At 44.6% G+C, this 23,257-nt stretch overlaps 1 protein-coding gene across 1 annotated transcript in view; it reads right to left on the reverse strand.

Annotated features, from left to right (window-relative positions):
• fgfr3 (fibroblast growth factor receptor 3) overlaps positions 1-23,257 on the reverse strand; it is a 229,702-nt gene that overhangs the window by 97,958 nt on the left and 108,487 nt on the right. The window contains 1 exon segment of the mRNA XM_031787620.1: positions 3,121-3,174. Coding sequence (XP_031643480.1) covers positions 3,121-3,174 — 54 coding nt within the window.

Here is a 23,257-nt window from a genome sequence, read left to right on the forward strand (position 1 = left end):
GACAGTCAGACAGACAGACAGACAGACAGACACACACACAGACACACAGACACACAGACACACAGACACACAGACAGCTGTGATTATTCCAGTTTCATTGACATACTGTGACCTGTAATGTGTTGCAGGCTACTTTGAGACTGGCTGCCTCCTCTCTCTGTGTGAGAGCTCTGTCTTCTTGACCAAGGGTAAAACAGCGCTATAACAGAGTTATTCTACAGGGTATGGTATGAGCTCATTTCTCCCCACAGCAGACCGATCCAACCCTAACCACTCATTAAGTTGGTGACTAAAAACGGTGACTAAAAACCCCAAACCCTCTCTCTCTTTCAAAACAAATAAGGCATTAGAGTAGAGTGTCTGCCTGCTACGTAGGGGGTTTAACCTCTCTGTCCCCTGCTACGTGGGGGATTAACCTCTCTGTCCCCTGCTACGTAGGGGGTTTAACCTCTCTGTCCCCTGTTACGTGGGGGGTTTAACCTCTCTGTCCCCTGCTACGTGGGGGATTAACCTCTCTGTCCCCTGCTACGTAGGGGGTTTAACCTCTCTGTCCCCTGTTACGTGGGGGGCTTAACCTCTCTGTCCCCTGCTACGTGGGGGATTAACCTCTCTGTCCCCTGCTACGTGGGGGGTTTAACCTCTCTGTCCCCTGCTACGTAGGGGGTTTAACCTCTCTGTCCCCTGCTACGTAGGGGGTTTAACCTCTCTGTCCCCTGCTATGTGAGAGATTAACCTCTCTGGGGCCTCTCTGTCCCCTGCTGTAACCATGTAGCAAATTATATTGTAATACCTGCTAATAATTATTGCATTTTGAAGCGGGTAAAAAAGGATAATGGATCGTATAATAACTTGAACCCGACTGATGAGTAACGTGTCAGACAGGACCCAGACAGGCCCCAGACAGGACCCAGACAGGCCCCAGACAGGACCCAGACAGGACCCAGACAGGCCCCAGACAGGACCCAGACAGGACCCAGACAGGCCCCAGACAGGACCCAGACAGGACCCAGACAGGACCCAGACAGGCCCCAGACAGGACCCAGACAGGACCCAGACAGGCCCCAGACAGGACCCAGACAGGACCCAGACAGGACCCAGACAGGCCCCAGACAGGACCCAGACAGGCCCCAGACAGGACCCAGACAGGACCCAGACAGGACCCAGACAGGCCCCAGACAGGACCCAGACAGGACCCAGACAGGCCCCAGACAGGACCCAGACAGGCCCCAGACAGGACCCAGACAGGCCCCAGACAGGACCCAGACAGGCCCCAGACAGGACCCAGACAGGCCCCAGACAGGACCCAGACAGGACCCAGACAGGCCCCAGACAGGCCCCAGACAGGACCCATCTACAAATAGGAACAGCATAATAACTTGAACCAATAATGTAATAACAACCTAAAAACGTACGTACATACAGTAGATGAACTGTAGAATGTGTTGTAATCATTTCCACCTGTATTCCAATATTCTAGGCTGTATGAAATGATTTAACATTGGAATAATCTCTGAATTCAAAGACTGACCAGGAATTTACAGGGAGCGAGAGCTGAATTAGAATTGAATTAGTGGAATTCACCCCAACCTTGCATGCTGCAGTAATAGCTGGCTACACACCACATTCCTATTTAACATGACTAAGGTAATGTAACTGGACAGCTTATTAAACCAGTGGACTAATTTTGGAAAGCTCATGTTTCCCAGCAGATAGACCCAGGGCTCTGAGCTTGGTGTCCAGACCCAGGGCTCTGAGCTTGGTGTTGAGCTTAAGACACATTTAGATACTGTGGACAAAACATTCCCAGAGAGTTGTGATATCGACACAATACCAGAACACAACTTTGCGTTGAAATGTTTCTTGTACTGGTTGACCTGAGAAGGGATGTACTGGACCGTCTTCACCACCCACTGGAGGGCCTTGTGGTCATGGACAGAACCCATGGGTGAACAGGGAGGGGCTGAGGACACACCCCTGGGGAGCCCCTGTGTTAAGCGTCATTGTGGAGGTCGTGTTGTTGCTAATCGTCATAGCCTGTGGTGGTCTGCCCGTCAAAAAGTCCAGAATCCAGTTTCAGAGGGTGATGTCCAGACCCAGGGCTCTGAGCTTGGTTTCCAGACCCAGGGCTCTGAGCTTGGTGTCCAGACCCAGGGCTCTGAGCTTGGTGTTGAGCTTGGAGGTAACAATAGTGTTGAATGTTGAACTGTAGTCAATGAACAGCATTCTCACATAGGTGTTCCTCTTGTCCAGATGTGTTACGGCCGTGTGAATCGTGATGGTCATGGCACCTTCAGTGGATCTGTTGGAGAGGTAGGCTAACTGGAGTGGGTCCAGTGTGTGAGGCTTATAAGAGGACTGTAAAGGCAGAAAAATAAAAGTAAGGAAAAATTCCGATTTTGGCCTTGGATCGATGGGTTAAGTGTGAGTGTGCGTGTAAGTGAGTGAATCAGTCAGTCTGTCTGCCTATCATGGTTCCATCTGCACTCTGAAAGATCAAAGTGTCCTGGTGAATAACAGTCTGGATCCATCTGCACTCTGAAAGGTCAAAGTGTCCTGGTGAATAACAGTCTGGTTCCATCTGCACTCTTAAAGATCAAAGTGTCCTGGTGTATAATAGTCTGGTTCCATCTGCACTCTGAAACGTCAAAGTGTCCTGGTCATTCCTGGGATAAGGAGGAGTGAAACTCCTGTGGAATATGTTGGTAATAATTACAACTTGGATAATCACATGACTGCAAGGTAAGTCTTCAAGTATTTATTTGTTAGGTCTTTGTTTGTCGTCGTTTCTTAGGTCACAATTAAAGTGTAAGTCTGTTGTGGCAATTGATGCAGATGCAAGGCTTTCCTCAAGTGTGTGACTCAAACGAGTGATTTTAGGTTGTTATCATTTAAAAATATTTTTTACCCAATTTGTAATGTAATAATGATTACATTAGGTGCAAAAACATTATTACGTAATGCTTGCAGCATATTTAGTACATTATCAGTGTGTATTACATTATGGCTTTCAGTTCAAAATCTACTGACATCAGGATGAATGAATGAAGAGATTAAGAGATTAAAAGATGAAGAGATGAAGAGACGAAGAGATGAAGAGATAGAACACACCATTTCCATTACCTGTATCATCCCAGTCTTCATCATGGTCTTCATCATCGCCAGAAGACAGGGAATCTGTCGGCACGGAAAAAGACATGAAGACGTTCCAGTCTGGACAACATCATCAGACATGAAGACGTTCCAGTCTGGACAACAACATCAGACATGAAGACATGAAGACGTTCCAGTCTGGACAACATCATCAGAACATGAAGACATGAAGACGTTCCAGTCTGGACAACATCATCAGACATGAAGACATGAAGACGTTCCAGTCTGGACAACATCATCAGACATGGAGACGTTCCAGTCTGGACAACATCATCAGACATGAAGACATCAAGACGTGCCAGTCTGGACAACAACATCAGACATGAAGACATGAAGATGTTCCAGTCTGGACAACAACATCAGACATGAAGACGTTCCAGTCTGGACAACATCATCAGACATGAAGACGTTCCAGTCTGGACAACAACATCAGACATGAAGACATGAAGACGTTCCAGTCTGGACAACAACATCAGACATGGAGACGTTCCAGTCTGGACAACATCATCAGACATGAAGACATGAAGACGTTCCAGTCTGGACAACATCATCAGACATGGAGACGTTCCAGTCTGGACAACAACATCAGACATGAAGACATGGAGACGTTCCAGTCTGGACAACATCATCAGACATGAAGACATGAAGACGTTCCAGTCTGGACAACATCATCAGATATGGAGACGTTCCAGTCTGGACAACAACATCAGACATGAAGACATGGAGACGTTCCAGTCTGGACAACATCATCAGACATGAAGATATGGAGACGTTCCAGTCTGGACAACAAAATCAGACATGAAGACATTCCAGTCTGGACAAAAACATCAGACATGAAGACATGAAGACGTTCCAGTCTGGACAACATCATCAGACATGAAGACATGAAGACGTTCCAGTCTGGACAACATCATCAGACATGAAGACATGAAGACGTTCCAGTCTGGACATCAACATCAGACATGGAGACGTTCCAGTCTGGACAACAACATCAGACATGAAGACATGAAGACGTTCCAGTCTGAACAACAACATCAGACATGAAGACATGAAGACGTTCCAGTCTGGACAACAACATCAGACATGAAAACATGATGACGTTCCAGTCTGGACAACAACATCAGACATGAAGACATGAAGACGTTCCAGTCTGAACAACATCATCAGACATGGAGACATATTATTTATTTTATTTACCTTTATTTAACCAGGTAGGCAAGTTGAGAACAAGTTCTCATTTACAATTGCGACCTGGCCAAGATAAAGCAAAGCAGTTCGACAGATAAAACGACACAGAGTTACACATGGAGTAAAAACAAACATACAGTCAGTAATGCAGTATAAACAAGTCTATATACAATGTGAGCAAATGAGGTGAGAAGGGAGGTAAAGGCAAAAAAGGCCATGATGGCAAAGTAAATACAATATAGCAAGTAAAATACTGGAATGGTAGTTTTGCAATGGAAGAATGTGCAAAGTAGAAATAAAAATAATGGGGTGCAAAGGAGCAAAATAAATAAATTAATTAAAATTAAATACAGTTGGGAAAGAGGTAGTTGTTTGGGCTAAATTATAGGTGGGCTATGTACAGGTGCAGTAATCTGTGAGCTGCTCTGACAGTTGGTGCTTAAAGCTAGTGAGGGAGATAAGTGTTTCCAGTTTCAGAGATTTTTGTAGTTCGTTCCAGTCATTGGCAGCAGAGAACTGGAAGGAGAGGCGGCCAAAGAAAGAATTGGTTTTGGGGGTGACTAGAGAGATATACCTACTGGAGCGTGTGCTACCGGTGGGAGATGCTATGGTGACCAGCGAGCTGAGATAAGGGGGGACTTTACCTAGCAGGGTCTTGTAGATGACATGGAGCCAGTGGGTTTGGCGACGAGTATGAAGCGAGGGCCAGCCAACGAGAGCGTACAGGTCACAATGGTGGGTAGTATATGGGGCTTTGGTGATAAAACGGATTGCACTGTGATAGACTGCATCCAATTTGTTGAGTAGGGTATTGGAGGCTATTTTGTAAATGACATCGCCAAAGTCGAGGATTGGTAGGATGGTCAGTTTTACAAGGGTATGTTTGGCAGCATGAGTGAAGGATGCTTTGTTGCGAAATAGGAAGCCAATTCTAGATTTAACTTTGGATTGGAGATGTTTGATATGGGTCTGGAAGGAGAGTTTACAGTCTAACCAGACACCTAAGTATTTGTAGTTGTCCACGTATTCTAAGTCAGAGCCGTCCAGAGTAGTGATGTTGGACAGGCGGGTAGGTGCAGGTAGCGATCGGTTGAAGAGCATGCATTTAGTTTTACTTGTATTTAAGAGCAATTGGAGGCCACGGAAGGAGAGTTGTATGGCATTGAAGCTTGTCTGGAGGGTTGTTAACACAGTGTCCAAAGAAGGGCCGGAAGTATACAGAATGGTGTCGTCTGCGTAGAGGTGGATCAGGGACTCACCAGCAGCAAGAGCGACCTCATTGATGTATACAGAGAAGAGAGTCGGTCCAAGAATTGAACCCTGTGGCACCCCCATAGAGACTGCCAGAGGTCCGGACAGCAGACCCTCCGATTTGACACACTGAACTCTATCAGAGAAGTAGTTGGTGAACCGGGCGAGGCAATCATTTGAGAAACCAAGGCTATCGAGTCTGCCGATGAGGATATGGTGATTGACAGAGTCGAAAGCCTTGGCCAGATCAATGAATACGGCTGCACAGTAATGTTTCTTATCGATGGCGGTTAAGATATCGTTTAGGACCTTGAGCGTGGCTGAGGTGCACCCATGACCAGCTCTGAAACCAGATTGCATAGCAGAGAAGGTATGGTGAGATTCGAAATGGTCGGTAATCTGTTTGTTGACTTGGCTTTCGAAGACCTTAGAAAGGCACGGTAGGATAGATATAGGTCTGTAGCAGTTTGGGTCAAGAGTGTCCCCCCCTTTGAAGAGGGGGATGACCGCAGCTGCTTTCCAATCTTTGGGAATCTCAGACGACACGAAAGAGAGGTTGAACAGGCTAGTAATAGGGGTGGCAACAATTTCGGCAGATAATTTTAGAAAGAAAGGGTCCAGATTGTCTAGCCCGGCTGATTTGTAGGGGTCCAGATTTTGCAGCTCTTTCAGAACATCAGCTGAATGGATTTGGGAGAAGGAGAAATGGGGAAGGCTTGGGCGAGTTGCTGTTGGGGGTGCAGTGCTGTTGTCCGGGGTAGGAGTAGCCAGGTGGAAAGCATGGCCAGCCGTAGAAAAATGCTTATTGAAATTCTCAATTATGGTGGATTTATCAGTGGTGACAGTGTTTCCTATCTTCAGTGCAGTGGGCAGCTGGGAGGAGGTGTTCTTATTCTCCATGGACTTTACAGTGTCCCAGAACTTTTTTGAGTTAGTGTTGCAGGAAGCAAATTTCTGCTTGAAAAAGCTAGCCTTGGCTTTTCTAACTGCCTGTGTATAATGATTTCTAGCTTCCCTGAACAGCTGCATATCACGGGGGCTGTTCGATGCTAATGCAGAACGCCATAGGATGTTTTTGTGTTGGTTAGGGGCAGTCAGGTCTGGGGAGAACCAAGGGCTATATCTGTTCCTGGTTCTAAATTTCTTAAATGGGGCATGTTTATTTAAGATGGTTAGGAAGGCATTTAAAAAAAATATCCAGGCATCCTCTACTGATGGGATGAGATCAATAGAAAGGCCTGCTCGCAGAAGTGTTTCAGGGAGCGTTTTACAGTGATGAGTGGAGGTCGTTTGACCGCTGACCCATTACGGATGCAGGCAATGAGGCAGTGATCGCTGAGATCTTGGTTGAAGACAGCAGAGGTGTATTTAGAGGGGAAGTTGGTTAGGATGATATCTATGAGGGTGCCCGTGTTTAAGGCTTTGGGGAGGTACCTGGTAGGTTCATTGATAATTTGTGTGAGATTGAGGGCATCAAGTTTAGATTGTAGGGTGGCTGGGGTGTTAAGCATGTTCCAGTTGAGGTCGCCTAGCAGCACGAACTCTGAAGATAGATGGGGGGCAATCAGTTCACATATGGTGTCCAGAGCACAGCTGGGGGCAGAGGGTGGTCTATAGCAGGCGGCAACGGTGAGAGACTTGTTTTTAGAGAGGTGGATTTTTAAAAGTAGAAGTTCAAATTGTTTGGGTACAGACCTGGATAGTAGGACAGAACTCTGCAGGCTATCTTTGCAGTAGATTGCAACACCGCACCCTTTGGCAGTTCTATCTTGTCTGAAAATTTTGTAGTTTGGAATTAAAATGTCTGAATTTTTGGTGGTCTTCCTAAGCCAGGATTCAGACACAGCTAGAACATCCGGGTTGGCAGAGTGTGCTAAAGCAGTGAATAGAACAAACTTAGGGAGGAGGCTTCTAATGTTAACATGCATGAAACCAAGGCTATTACGGTTACAGAAGTCGTCAAAAGAGAGCGCCTGGGGAATAGGAGTGGAGCTAGGCACTGCAGGGCCTGGATTCACCTCTACATCGCCAGAGGAACATAGGAGGAGTAGAATAAGGGTACGGCTAAAAGCTATGAGAATTGGTCGTCTAGAACGTCTGGAACATAGAGTAAAAGGAGGTTTCTGGGGGCGATAAAATAGCATCAAGGTATAATGTACAGACAAATGTATGGTAGGATGTGAATACAGTGGAGGTAAACCTAGGTATTGAAGACATGAAGACGTTCCAGTCTGAACAACAACATCAGACATGAAGACATGAAGACGTTCCAGTCTGGACAACATCATCAGACATGGAGACCTTCCAGTCTGGACAACATCATCAGACATGAAGACATGGAGACGTTCCAGTCTGGACAACTACATCAGACATGAAGACATGGAGACATGAAGATGTTCCAGTCTGGACAATATCATCAGACATGGAGATTTTCCAGTCTGGACAACATCATCAGACATGGAGACGTTCCAGTCTGAACAACAACATCAGACATGAAGACATGAAGACATGGAGACTTTCCAGTCTGGACAACAACATCAGACATGAAGACATGAAGACGTTCCAGTCTGGACAACATCATCAGACATGAAGACATGGAGACGTTCCAGTCTGGAAAACAACATCAGACATGGAGACATGAAGACATGGAGACGTTCCAGTCTGGACAACAACATCAGACACCCTATTCCCTATACATTCTCTCTGAATGAGAGAACCAGGCTCTCAAATCGCACCCTATTCCCTATACATGTGCAGTGCACTACTTTTGACCTGTACCCATAAGGCTTTATAGGGAATAGGGTGCAATTTAGGACACAGACTCATTATCGGATCTCAAGATGAATCATGAATCTATATGTTTTTTTACTTTAAAAAAACGTAAATCTGAGGAGTGAGTTTTTACTCAGAAGCAGCTTTCATAGAAAACACCAACAGTAGTTTAGCAAATGAAACTGAGAGGGATTAAATAGTACAAACACACACAAACACTCAAAACGACACGATCATGTAGCCAGAGAAGCTTTCACCTGCGTTTACATGTTTATTTGTATAACGTTCGTCAAAATATTATATTCTCATTCTAAAGGGAATACGTTTCAAGAACCTCTATGAAAAAAGATTGTTCAGAGTGCAGTATAACTGCAGTACGCTGCAAATACCTCGACCAGAGTGCAGTATAACTGCAGTACACTGTAAATACCTCGTCCAGAGTGCAGTATAACTGCAGTACGCTACAAATACCTCATCCAGAGTGCAGTATAACTGCAGTACGCTGCAAATACCTCGTCCAGAGTGCAGTATAACTGCAGTACGCTGCAAATACCTTGTCCAGAGTGCAGTATAACTGCAGTACGCTGCAAATACCTTGTCCAGAGTGCAGTATAACTGCAGTACGCTGCAAATACCTCGTCCAGAATACCACAGTCGACTGCAGTACGCTGAAATACCTCGTAGAGAATACCACAGTCGACTGCAGTACACTGTAAATACCTCGTGCAGAATACCACAGTCGACTGCAGTACGCTGCAAATACCTCGTCCAGAATACCACAGTCGACTGCAGTACGCTGCAAATACCTCGTCCAGACTGCAGTATAACTGCAGTACGCTGCAAATACCTCGTACCTCGTCCAATACCTCGTCCAGAATACCACAGTCGACTGCAGTACACTGCAAATACCTCGTCCAGAATACCACAGTCGACTGCAGTACGCTGCAAATACCTCGTCCAGACTGCAGTATAACTGCAGTACGCTGCAAATACCTCGTACCTCGTCCAATACCTCGTACAGAATACCACAGTCGACTGCACTTACTGCACCATTACTGCCGTTTCAAAATTGCAATCTTTTTTTTTTACAGGATGTTAAGTCTCTATTCAAGACTCTTTTACATTGTTTCTCCTGGTATCAACTGTTATTGGTCTGGTGTCAACTTCACCTTTGCCGCCATATTTGAGCAACCCTTTAATCGATGATTATGGCGAAGACGGTACGTAGAAAGTTGAGCTCCTTTCTGCGGTAAAACATGTCGTGATCCTCATGCCGTCTGTTTAAAGTGCCTTATGAATCTACGGATCTAACTGGAGATTAGACTCTCAGATATATGAATATATCAGTATCTTCATAACGGTTAGCTACCTGGCGCTCAATAAACATGCTGAATGTGTGAAATGACTAACGTTACTATGAACGGTCTAGAAAGAGTTGTGACCGCGTTTCATCTCCAGGAGCTGGAGGAATGTGAATTCATAATGGCCTGATTCTAACACCGACGTCGACAGACGACTATACACGGGCTGAAACCGGTGATACATTGTGCGCATGTGAACACACACACACACACACACACACACACACACACACACACACACACACACACACACACACACACACACACACACACACACACACACACACACACACACACACATACACACACACACACACACACACACACACACAAACAGGCACACACAGGCACACACAAGACAGTTCATACTGACTGCAGCATTGAGAGCCCATGAATGCCCCTACAGTTCTCAGAGAGGCTGGTCTTAAGTTCTTGCACAAACATTTCCACAGACAGACATTTACAGACCAGCGTCTTGTTACTGGGCTCTGTGAGAGAGGAACACTCCGATACTCACATCCACGCACACACTCACAAACAGCCCGACATATGGAAGAGTTTTAAGTCATCCAATTCAGCTGTTAGATGTAGAATTTTAGGACCCCTTTAGGTACAAGAAATATATATATATTAAAAATGTATTTGATAAAATATTGATTTTGGCCTTAACTACTAAAACCCATAGAAACACATTGAATAACACATTCATAAACTGCAAAAAGACAGATGTTAAAATGAACAAGGTTTTGAAGTGCGTCTTGTATCTAGGATATAAATATAAACTCAGTAAATATATATTTATATCTATTTAAATTTTTTACACATTTAATCCCTTTTTGGGGAGGGGGCAAATCTACCTTCAAACTTCCATTTGGTTTTTGGCACTGAGGAAATTTCAGGTCTTGAAAGTTGTGAAAATTCTCTGCAACTTCCAGCACGCGTTTACTGTGAACACTGAGGCTGTACCCACTATAAATGACAGTTTTACTGTGAACACAGGCTGTACCCACTATAAATTAGTTTTACTGTGAACACTGAGGCTGTACCCACTATAACTTACAGTTTTACTGTGAACACTGAGGCTGTACCCACTATAAATGACAGTTTTACTGTGAACACAGGCTGTACCCACTATAAATTAGTTTTACTGTGAACACTGAGGCTGTACCCACTATAACTTACAGTTTTACTGTGAACACTGAGGCTGTACCCACTATAACTTACAGTTTTACTGTGAACACTGAGGCTGTACCCACTATAACTTACAGTTTTACTGTGAGCACTGAGGCTGTACCCATGTATGCTACTGTGGCTATTTGATCATAATGTAGGCCTGACACCACACTCCGAGGGCCCTCACCTCTTCCCTGTAGGCTGTCTGGCCGTTGGTAATCAAGCCCACTGCTGTTGTGTCGTCTGCAAACTTGATAATTGAGTTGGAGTTGTGCATGCCCACGCAGTCATGGGTGAACAGGGAGTACAGGATGGGGCTGAGCATGCACCCTTGTGGGGCCCCATTGTTGAGGGTCAGTCTTCACATTACAGAGCTACTGTTAACATGACCCTTACTCTTCACATTACAGAGCTACTGTGGAAGTGGAAATGAGGCCTGTATCAGAGTGGAAATGAGGCCAGTATTAGAGTGGAACTAAGGCTTTTATCAGAGTGGAACTAAGGCTTTTATCAGAGTGGAAATGAAGCCTGAATCAGAGTGGAAATGAGGCCTGTATCAGAGTGGAAATGAGGCCAGTATCAGAGTGGAAATGAGGCATGTATCAGAGTGGAACTAAAGCTTTTATCAGAGTGGAAATGAGGCCTGTATCAGAGTGGGACTAAGGCCTTTATCAGAGTGGAAATGAGGCCTATATCAGAGTGGAACTAAGGCTTTTATCAGAGTGGAAATGAGGCCTGTATCAGAGTGGAAATAAGGCTTTTATCCGAGTGGAAATGAGGCCTGTATCAGAGTGGAATTAAGGCTTTTATCAGAATGGAAATGAGGCCTGTATCAGAGTGGAACTAAGGCTTTTATCAGAGTGTAAATGAGGCCTGTATCAGAGTGGAACTAAGGCTTTTATCAGAGTGGAAATGAGGCCAGTATCAGAGTGGAAATGAGGCATGTATCAGAGTGGAACTAAAGCTTTTATCAGAGTGGAAATGAGGCCTGTATCAGAGTGGAACTAAGGCTTTTATCAGAGTGGAAATGAGGCCTGTATCAGAGTGGTACTAAGGCTTTTATCAGAGTGGAAATGAGGCCTGTATCAGAGTGGAAATGAGGCCTGTATCAGAGTGGAACTAAGGCTTTTATCAGAGTGGAAATGAGGCCTGTATCAGAGTGGAAATGAGGCCTGTATCAGAGTGGAACTAAGGCTTTTATCAGAGTGGAAATGAGGCTGTATCAGAGTGGAACTAAGGCTTTTATCAGAGTGGAAATGAGGCCAGTATCAGAGTGGAAATGAGGCCTGGATCAGAGTGGAACTAAGGCTTTTATCAGAGTGGAAATGAGGCCAGTATCAGAGTGGAAACGAGGCCAGTATCAGAGTGGAAATGAGGCCAGTATCAGAGTGGAAATGAGTCCATTATCAGAGTGGAAACAAGAACAGTATCAGAGTGGAAATGAGTCCAGTATCAGAGTGGAACTAAGGCTTTTATCAGATTGGGAATGAGGCCTGTATCAGAGTGGAAATGAGGCCTGTATCAGAGTGGAAATGAGAACTGTATCAGAGTGGAACTAAGGCTTTTATCAGAGTGGAAATGAGGCCTGTACCAGAGTGGAACTAAGGCTTTTATCAGAGTGGAAATGAGGCCAGTATCAGAGTGGAAATGAGTCCAGTATCAGAGTGGAAACAAGGCCAGTATCAGAGTGGAAATGAGGCCTGTATCAGAGTGGAACTAAGGCTTTTATCAGAGTGGAACTAAGGCTTTTATCAGAGTGGAAATGAGGCCTGAATCAGAGTGGAAATGAGGCCTGTATCAGACTGGAAAAGAGGCCAGTATCAGAGTGGAAATGAGGCCTGTATCAGAGTGAAAATGAGGCCAGTATCAGAGTGGAAATGAGGCATGTATCAGAGTGGAACTAAAGCTTTTATCAGAGTGGAAATGAGGCCTGTATCAGAGTGGAACTAAGGCTTTTATCAGAGTGGAAATGAGGCCTGTATCAGAGTGGAACTGAGGCTTTTCTCCGAGTGGAAATGAGGCCAGTATCAGAGTGGAACTAAGGCTTTTATCAGGGTGGAAATGAAGCCTGTATCAGAGTGGAACTAAGGCTTTTATCAGAGTGGAAATGAGGCCTGTATCAGAATGGAACTAAGGCTTTTATCAGAGTGGAAAAGAGGCTGTATCAGAGTGGAACTAAGGCTTTTATCAAATTGGAAATGAGGCCAGTATCAGAGTGGAAATGAGGCCTGTATCAGAGTGGAACTAAGGCTTTTATCAGAGTGGAAATGAGGCCAGTATCAGAGTGGAAACGAGGCCAGTATCAGAGTGGAAATGAGTCCAGTATCAGAGTGGAACTAAGGCTTTTATCAGAGTGGAAATGAGGCCTGTATCAGAGTGGAAATGAGGCCTGTATCAGAGTGGAAATGAGGCCTGTATCAGAGTGGAACTAAGGCTTTTATCAGAGTGGAAATGAGGCTGTATCAGAGTGGAACTAAGGCTTTTATCAGAGTGGAAATGAGGCCAGTATCAGAGTGGAAATGAGGCCTGTATCAGAGTGGAAATGAGGCCTGTATCAGAGTGGAACTAAGGCTTTTATCCGAGTGGAAATGAGGCCTGCATCAGAGTGGAACTAAGGCTTTTATCAGAGTGGAAATGAGGCCTGTATCAGAGTGGAACTAAGGCTTTTATCAGAGTGGAAATGAGGCCAGTATCAGAGTGGAAACGAGGCCAGTATCAGAGTGGAAATGAGGCCAGTATCAGAGTGGAAATGAGTCCATTATCAGAGTGGAAACAAGAACAGTATCAGAGTGGAAATGAGTCCAGTATCAGAGTGGAACTAAGGCTTTTATCAGATTGGAAATGAGGCCTGTATCAGAGTGGAAATGAGGCCTGTATCAGAGTGGAAATGAGAACTGTATCAGAGTGGAACTAAGGCTTTTATCAGAGTGGAAATGAGGCCTGTATCAGAGTGGAACTAAGGCTTTTATCAGAGTGGAAATGAGGCCAGTATCAGAGTGGAAATGAGTCCAGTATCAGAGTGGAAACAAGGCCAGTATCAGAGTGGAAATGAGTCCAGTATCAGAGTGAAACTAAGGCTTTTATCAGAGTGGAAATGAGGCCTGTATCAGAGTGGAACAAAGGCTTTTATCAGAGTGGAAATGAGGCCTGTATCAGAGTGGAAATGAGGACTGTATCAGAGTGGAACTAAGGCTTTTATCAGAGTGGAAATGAGGCCTGAATCAGAGTGGAAATGAGGCCTGTATCAGACTGGAAAAGAGGCCAGTATCAGAGTGGAAATGAGGCCTGTATCAGAGTGAAAATGAGGCCAGTATCAGAGTGGAAAGGAGGCATGTATCAGAGTGGAACTAAAGCTTTTATCAGAGTGGAAATGAGGCCTGTATCAGAGTGGAACTAAGGCTTTTATCAGAGTGGAAATGAGGCCTGTATCAGAGTGGAACTGAGGCTTTTCTCCGAGTGGAAATGAGGCCAGTATCAGAGTGGAACTAAGGCTTTTATCAGAGTGGAAATGAGGCCTGTATCAGAGTGGAAATGAGGCATGTATCAGAGTGGAACTAAGGCTTTTATCGGAGTGGATCTAAGGCTTTTATCAGAGTGGAAATGAATCCTGTATCAGAGTGGAAATGAGGCCTGTATCAGAGTGGAACTAAGGCTTTTATCAGAGTGGAAATGAGGCCTGTATCAGAGTGGAACTAAGGCTTTTATCAGAGTGGAACTAAGGCTTTTATCAGAGTGGAAATGAGGCCTGTATCAGAGTGGAAATGAGGCTAGTATCAGAATGGAAATGAGGCCTGTATCAGAGTGGAACTAAGGCTTTTATCAGAGTGGAAATGAGGACTGTATCAGAGTGGAACTAAGGCTTTTATCAGAGTGGAAATGAGGCCAGTATCAGATTGAAAATGAGGCCAGTATCAGAGTGGAAACGAGGCCAGTATCAGAGTGGAAATGAGTCCAGTATCAGAGTTGAAAGAAGGCCAGTATCAGAGTGGAAATGAGTCCAGTATCAGAGGGGAACTAAGGCTTTTATCAGAGTGAACTAAGGCTTTTATATGAGTGGAAATTAGGCCTGTATCAGAGTGGATCTAAGGCTTTTATCAGAGTGGAAATGAGGCCTGTATCAGAGTGGAACTAAGGCTTTTATCAGAGTGGAACTAAGGCTTTTATAGGAGTGGAAATTTGGCCTGTATCAGAGTGGATCTAAGGCTTTTATCAGAGTGGAAATGAGGCCTGTATCAGAGTGGAAATGAGGCCAGTATCAGAGTGGAAATGAGGCCTGTATCAGATTGGAAATGAGGCCTGTATCAGAGTGGAACTAAGGCCTTTATCAGAGTGGAAATGAGGCCTGTATCAGAGTGGAAATGAGGCCTGTATCAGAGTGGAACTAAGGCTTTTATCAGAGTGGATCTAAGGCTTTTATCAGAGTGGAAATGAGGCCTGTATCAGAGTGGAAATGAGGCCAGTATCAGAGTGGAAATGAGGCTTGTATCAGAGTGGAAACGGGGCCAGTATCAGAGTGGAAATGAGGCCTGTATCAGAGTGGAACTAAGGCTTTTATCAGAGTGTAAATGAGGCCTGTATCAGAGTGGAACTAAGGATTTTATCAGAGTGGAAATGAGGCCTGTATCAGAGTGGAAATGAGGCCAGTATCAGAATGGAAATGAGGCCTGTATCAGAGTGGAAATGAGGCCAGTATCAGAATGGAAATGAGGCCTGTATCAGAGTGGAACTAAGGCTTTTATCAGAGTGGAAATGAGGCCTGTATCAGAGTGGAAATGAGGCCAGTATCAGAATGGAAATGAGGCCTGTATCAGAGTGGAAATGAGGCCAGTATCAGAATGGAAATGAGGCCTGTCTCAGAGTGGAACTAAGGCTTTTATCAGAGTGGAAATGAGGCCTGTATCAGAGTGGAAATGAGGCCTGTATCAGAGTGGAACTAAGGATTTTATCAGAGTGGATCTAAGGCTTTTATCAGAGTGGAAATGAATCCTGTATCAGAGTGGAACTAAGGCTTTTATCAGAGTGTAAATTAGGCCTGTATCAGAGTGGAACTAAGGCTTTTATCAGAGTGGAAATGAGGCCTGTATCAGAGTGGAAATGAGGCCTGTATCAGAGTGGAACTAAGGCTTTATTCAGAGTTGAAATGAGGCCAGTATCAGAGTGGATATGAGGCCTGTATCAGAGTGGAAATGAGGCCTGTATCAGAGTGGAACTAAGTCTTTTATCAGAGTGGAAATGAGGCCTGTATCAGAGTGGAAATGAGGCATGTATCAGAGTGGAACTAAGGCTTTTATCAGAGTGGATCTAAGGCTTTTATCAGAGTGGAAATGAATCCTGTATCAGAGTGGAAATGAGGCCAGTATCAGAGTGGAAATGAGGCCTTTATCAGAGTGGAAACGGGGCCAGTATCAGCGTGGAAATGAGGCCTGTATCAGAGTGGAACTAAGGCTTTTATCAGAGTGTAAATGAGGCCTGTATCAGAGTGGAACTAAGGCTTTTATCAGAGTGGAAATGAGGCCTGTATCAGAGTGGAAATGAGGCCTGTATCAGAGTGGAACTAAGGCTTTTATCAGAGTGGAAATGAGGCCTGTATCAGAGTGGAAATGAGGCCTGTATCAGAGTGGAACTAAAGCTTTTATCATAGTTGAAATGAGGCCAGTATCAGAGTGGATATGAGGCCTGTATCAGAGTGGAACTAAGGCTTTTATCAGAGTGGAAATGAGGCCTGTATCAGAGTGGAACTAAGGCTTTTATCAGAGTGGAACTAAGGCTTTTATCAGAGTGGAAATGAGGCCTGTATCAGAGTGGAAATGAGGCCAGTATCAGAATGGAAATGAGGCCTGTATCAGAGTGGAAATGAGGCCAGTATCAGAATGGAAATGAGGCCTGTATCACAGTGGAACTAAGGCTTTTATCAGAGTGGAAATGAGGCCTGTATCAGAGTGGAAATGAGGCCTGTATCAGAGTGGAACTAAGGCTTTTATCAGAGTGGATCTAAGGCTTTTATCAGAGTGGAAATGAATCCTGTATCAGAGTGGAAATGAGGCCAGTATCAGAGTGGAAATTAGGCCTGTATCAGAGTGGAAACGGGGCCAGTATCAGCGTGGAAATGAGGCCTGTATCAGAGTGGAACTAAGGCTTTTATCAGAGTGTAAATGAGGCCTGTATCAGAGTGGAACTAAGGCTTTTATCAGAGTGGAAATGAGGCCTGTATCAGAGTGTAAATGAGGCCTGTATCAGAGTGGAACTAAGGCTTTTATCAGAGTTGAAATGAGGCCAGTATCAGAGTGGATATGAGGCCTGTATCAGAGTGGAAATGAGGCCTGTATCAGAGTGGAACTAAGGCTTTTATCAGAGTGGAAATGAGGCCTGTATCAGAGTGGAAATGAGGCCTGTATCAGAGTGGAACTAAGGCTTTTATCAGAGTGGAAATGAGGCCTGTATCAGAGTGGAAATGAGGCCAGTATCAGAATGGAAATGAGGCCTGTATCAGAGTGGAAATGAGGCCAGTATCAGATTGGAACTAAGGCTTTTATCAGAGTGGATCTTAGGCTTTTATCAGAGTGGAAATGAGGCCTGTAATCAGAGTGGAAATGAGGCCAGTTTCAGAGTGGAAATGAGGCCTGTATCAGAGTCGAAACGAGGCCAGAATCAGAGTGGAAATGAGGCCTGTATCAGAGTGGAACTAAGGCTTTTATCAGGGTGGAAATGAGGCCTGTATCAGAGTGGAACTAAGGCTTTTATCAGAGTGGAACTAAGGCTTTTATCAGAGTGGAAATGAGGCCTGTATCAGAGTGGAAATGAGGCTAGTATCAGAATGGAAATGAGGCCTGTATAAGAGTGGAAATGAGGCCAGTATCAGAATGGAAATGAGGCCTGTATCAGAGTGGAACTAAGGCTTTTATCAGAGTGGATCTTAGGCTTTTATCAGAGTGGAAATGAGGCCTGTAATCAGAGTGGAAATGAGGCCTGTATCAGAGTGGAAATGAGGCCTGTATCAGAGTGGAAATGAGCCCTATATCAGAGTGGAACTAAGGCTTTTATCAGAGTGGAAATGAGGCCTGTATCAGAGTGGAAATGAGGCCAGTATCAGAATGGAAATGAGGCCTGTATCAGAGTGGAAATGAGTCCAGTATCAGAGTGGAAACAAGGCCAGTATCAGAGTGGAAATGAGGCCTGTATCAGAGTGGAAATGAGGCCAGTATCAGAGTGGAAATGAGGCCTGTATCAGAGTGGAACTAAGGCTTTTATCAGAGTCGAACTAAGGCTTTTATCAGAGTGGAAATGAGGCCTGTATCAGAGTGGAAATGAGGCCAGTATCAGAATGGAAATGAGGCCTGTATCAGAGTGGAAATGAGGCCAGTATCAGATTGGAAATGAGGCCTGTATCAGAGTGGAACTAAGGCTTTTATCAGAGTGGATCTTAGGCTTTTATCAGAGTGGAAATGAGGCCTGTAATCAGAGTGGAAATAAGGCCAGTATCAGAGTGGAAATGAGGCCTGTATCAGAGTGGAAACGAGGCCAGAATCAGAGTGGAAATGAGGCCTGTATCAGAGTGGAACTAAGGCTTTTATCAGAGTGGAAATGAGGCCTGTATCAGAGTGGAACTAAGGCTTTTATCAGAGTGGAACTAAGGCTTTTATCAGAGTGGAAATGAGGCCTGTATCAGAGTGCAGAGTGGAAATGAGGCTAGTATCAGAATGGAAATGAGGCCTGTATAAGAGTGGAACTAAGGCTTTTATCAGAGTGGATCTTAGGCTTTTATCAGAGTGGAAACAAGGCCTGTAATCAGAGTGGAAATGAGGCCTGTATCAGAGTGGAAATGAGGCTAGTATCAGAATGGAAATGAGGCCTGTATCAGAGTGGAACTAAGGCTTTTATCAGAGTGGATCTTAGGCTTTTATCAGAGTGGAAATGAGGCCTGTATCAGAGTGGAACTAAGGCTTTTATCAGAGTGGAACTAAGGCTTTTATCAGAGTGGAAATGAGGCCTGTATCAGAGTGGAAATGAGGCCAGTATCAGAATGGAAATGAGGCCTGTATCAGAGTGGAAATGAGGCCAGTATCAGATTGGAACTAAGGCTTTTATCAGAGTGGATCTTAGGCTTTTATCAGAGTGGAAATGAGGCCTGTAATCAGAGTGGAAATGAGGCCAGTTTCAGAGTGGAAATGAGGCCTGTATCAGAGTCGAAACGAGGCCAGAATCAGAGTGGAAATGAGGCCTGTATCAGAGTGGAACTAAGGCTTTTATCAGGGTGGAAATGAGGCCTGTATCAGAGTGGAACTAAGGCTTTTATCAGAGTGGAACTAAGGCTTTTATCAGAGTGGAAATGAGGCCTGTATCAGAGTGGAAATGAGGCTAGTATCAGAATGGAAATGAGGCCTGTATAAGAGTGGAAATGAGGCCAGTATCAGAATGGAAATGAGGCCTGTATCAGAGTGGAACTAAGGCTTTTATCAGAGTGGATCTTAGGCTTTTATCAGAGTGGAAATGAGGCCTGTAATCAGAGTGGAAATGAGGCCTGTATCAGAGTGGAAATGAGGCCTGTATCAGAGTGGAAATGAGCCCTATATCAGAGTGGAACTAAGGCTTTTATCAGAGTGGAAATGAGGCCTGTATCAGAGTGGAAATGAGGCCAGTATCAGAATGGAAATGAGGCCTGTATCAGAGTGGAAATGAGTCCAGTATCAGAGTGGAAACAAGGCCAGTATCAGAGTGGAAATGAGGCCTGTATCAGAGTGGAAATGAGGCCAGTATCAGAGTGGAAATGAGGCCTGTATCAGAGTGGAACTAAGGCTTTTATCAGAGTGTAAATGAGGCCTGTATCAGAGTGGAACTAAGGCTTTTATCAGAGTGGAAATGAGGCCTGTATCAGAGTGGAAATGAGGCCTGTATCAGAGTGGAACTAAGGCTTTTATCAGAGTGGAAATGAGGCCTGTATCAGAGTGGAAATGAGGCCTGTATCAGAGTGGAACTAAAGCTTTTATCATAGTTGAAATGAGGCCAGTATCAGAGTGGATATGAGGCCTGTATCAGAGTGGAACTAAGGCTTTTATCAGAGTGGAAATGAGGCCTGTATCAGAGTGGAACTAAGGCTTTTATCAGAGTGGAACTAAGGCTTTTATCAGAGTGGAAATGAGGCCTGTATCAGAGTGGAAATGAGGCCAGTATCAGAATGGAAATGAGGCCTGTATCAGAGTGGAAATGAGGCCAGTATCAGAATGGAAATGAGGCCTGTATCACAGTGGAACTAAGGCTTTTATCAGAGTGGAAATGAGGCCTGTATCAGAGTGGAAATGAGGCCTGTATCAGAGTGGAACTAAGGCTTTTATCAGAGTGGATCTAAGGCTTTTATCAGAGTGGAAATGAATCCTGTATCAGAGTGGAAATGAGGCCAGTATCAGAGTGGAAATTAGGCCTGTATCAGAGTGGAAACGGGGCCAGTATCAGCGTGGAAATGAGGCCTGTATCAGAGTGGAACTAAGGCTTTTATCAGAGTGTAAATGAGGCCTGTATCAGAGTGGAACTAAGGCTTTTATCAGAGTGGAAATGAGGCCTGTATCAGAGTGTAAATGAGGCCTGTATCAGAGTGGAACTAAGGCTTTTATCAGAGTTGAAATGAGGCCAGTATCAGAGTGGATATGAGGCCTGTATCAGAGTGGAAATGAGGCCTGTATCAGAGTGGAACTAAGGCTTTTATCAGAGTGGAAATGAGGCCTGTATCAGAGTGGAAATGAGGCCTGTATCAGAGTGGAACTAAGGCTTTTATCAGAGTGGAAATGAGGCCTGTATCAGAGTGGAAATGAGGCCAGTATCAGAATGGAAATGAGGCCTGTATCAGAGTGGAAATGAGGCCAGTATCAGATTGGAACTAAGGCTTTTATCAGAGTGGATCTTAGGCTTTTATCAGAGTGGAAATGAGGCCTGTAATCAGAGTGGAAATGAGGCCAGTTTCAGAGTGGAAATGAGGCCTGTATCAGAGTCGAAACGAGGCCAGAATCAGAGTGGAAATGAGGCCTGTATCAGAGTGGAACTAAGGCTTTTATCAGGGTGGAAATGAGGCCTGTATCAGAGTGGAACTAAGGCTTTTATCAGAGTGGAACTAAGGCTTTTATCAGAGTGGAAATGAGGCCTGTATCAGAGTGGAAATGAGGCTAGTATCAGAATGGAAATGAGGCCTGTATAAGAGTGGAAATGAGGCCAGTATCAGAATGGAAATGAGGCCTGTATCAGAGTGGAACTAAGGCTTTTATCAGAGTGGATCTTAGGCTTTTATCAGAGTGGAAATGAGGCCTGTAATCAGAGTGGAAATGAGGCCTGTATCAGAGTGGAAATGAGGCCTGTATCAGAGTGGAAATGAGCCCTATATCAGAGTGGAACTAAGGCTTTTATCAGAGTGGAAATGAGGCCTGTATCAGAGTGGAAATGAGGCCAGTATCAGAATGGAAATGAGGCCTGTATCAGAGTGGAAATGAGTCCAGTATCAGAGTGGAAACAAGGCCAGTATCAGAGTGGAAATGAGGCCTGTATCAGAGTGGAAATGAGGCCAGTATCAGAGTGGAAATGAGGCCTGTATCAGAGTGGAACTAAGGCTTTTATCAGAGTCGAACTAAGGCTTTTATCAGAGTGGAAATGAGGCCTGTATCAGAGTGGAAATGAGGCCAGTATCAGAATGGAAATGAGGCCTGTATCAGAGTGGAAATGAGGCCAGTATCAGATTGGAAATGAGGCCTGTATCAGAGTGGAACTAAGGCTTTTATCAGAGTGGATCTTAGGCTTTTATCAGAGTGGAAATGAGGCCTGTAATCAGAGTGGAAATAAGGCCAGTATCAGAGTGGAAATGAGGCCTGTATCAGAGTGGAAACGAGGCCAGAATCAGAGTGGAAATGAGGCCTGTATCAGAGTGGAACTAAGGCTTTTATCAGAGTGGAAATGAGGCCTGTATCAGAGTGGAACTAAGGCTTTTATCAGAGTGGAACTAAGGCTTTTATCAGAGTGGAAATGAGGCCTGTATCAGAGTGCAGAGTGGAAATGAGGCTAGTATCAGAATGGAAATGAGGCCTGTATAAGAGTGGAACTAAGGCTTTTATCAGAGTGGATCTTAGGCTTTTATCAGAGTGGAAACAAGGCCTGTAATCAGAGTGGAAATGAGGCCTGTATCAGAGTGGAAATGAGGCTAGTATCAGAATGGAAATGAGGCCTGTATCAGAGTGGAACTAAGGCTTTTATCAGAGTGGATCTTAGGCTTTTATCAGAGTGGAAATGAGGCCTGTATCAGAGTGGAACTAAGGCTTTTATCAGAGTGGAACTAAGGCTTTTATCAGAGTGGAAATGAGGCCTGTATCAGAGTGGAAATGAGGCCAGTATCAGAATGGAAATGAGGCCTGTATCAGAGTGGAAATGAGGCCAGTATCAGATTGGAACTAAGGCTTTTATCAGAGTGGATCTTAGGCTTTTATCAGAGTGGAAATGAGGCCTGTAATCAGAGTGGAAATGAGGCCAGTTTCAGAGTGGAAATGAGGCCTGTATCAGAGTCGAAACGAGGCCAGAATCAGAGTGGAAATGAGGCCTGTATCAGAGTGGAACTAAGGCTTTTATCAGGGTGGAAATGAGGCCTGTATCAGAGTGGAACTAAGGCTTTTATCAGAGTGGAACTAAGGCTTTTATCAGAGTGGAAATGAGGCCTGTATCAGAGTGGAAATGAGGCTAGTATCAGAATGGAAATGAGGCCTGTATAAGAGTGGAAATGAGGCCAGTATCAGAATGGAAATGAGGCCTGTATCAGAGTGGAACTAAGGCTTTTATCAGAGTGGATCTTAGGCTTTTATCAGAGTGGAAATGAGGCCTGTAATCAGAGTGGAAATGAGGCCTGTATCAGAGTGGAAATGAGGCCTGTATCAGAGTGGAAATGAGCCCTATATCAGAGTGGAACTAAGGCTTTTATCAGAGTGGATCTTAGGCTTTTATCAGAGTGGAAATGAGGCCTGTAATCAGAGTGGAAATAAGGCCAGTATCAGAGTGGAAATGAGGCCTGTATCAGAGTGGAAACGAGGCCAGAATCAGAGTGGAAATGAGGCCTGTATCAGAGTGGAACTAAGGCTTTTATCAGAGTGGAAATGAGGCCTGTATCAGAGTGGAACTAAGGCTTTTATCAGAGTGGAACTAAGGCTTTTATCAGAGTGGAAATGAGGCCTGTATCAGAGTGCAGAGTGGAAATGAGGCTAGTATCAGAATGGAAATGAGGCCTGTATAAGAGTGGAACTAAGGCTTTTATCAGAGTGGATCTTAGGCTTTTATCAGAGTGGAAACAAGGCCTGTAATCAGAGTGGAAATGAGGCCTGTATCAGAGTGGAAATGAGGCTAGT

Source organism: Oncorhynchus kisutch, linkage group LG14 (assembly GCF_002021735.2).
Source record: "Oncorhynchus kisutch isolate 150728-3 linkage group LG14, Okis_V2, whole genome shotgun sequence".
Taxonomy (NCBI): domain Eukaryota; kingdom Metazoa; phylum Chordata; class Actinopteri; order Salmoniformes; family Salmonidae; genus Oncorhynchus; species Oncorhynchus kisutch.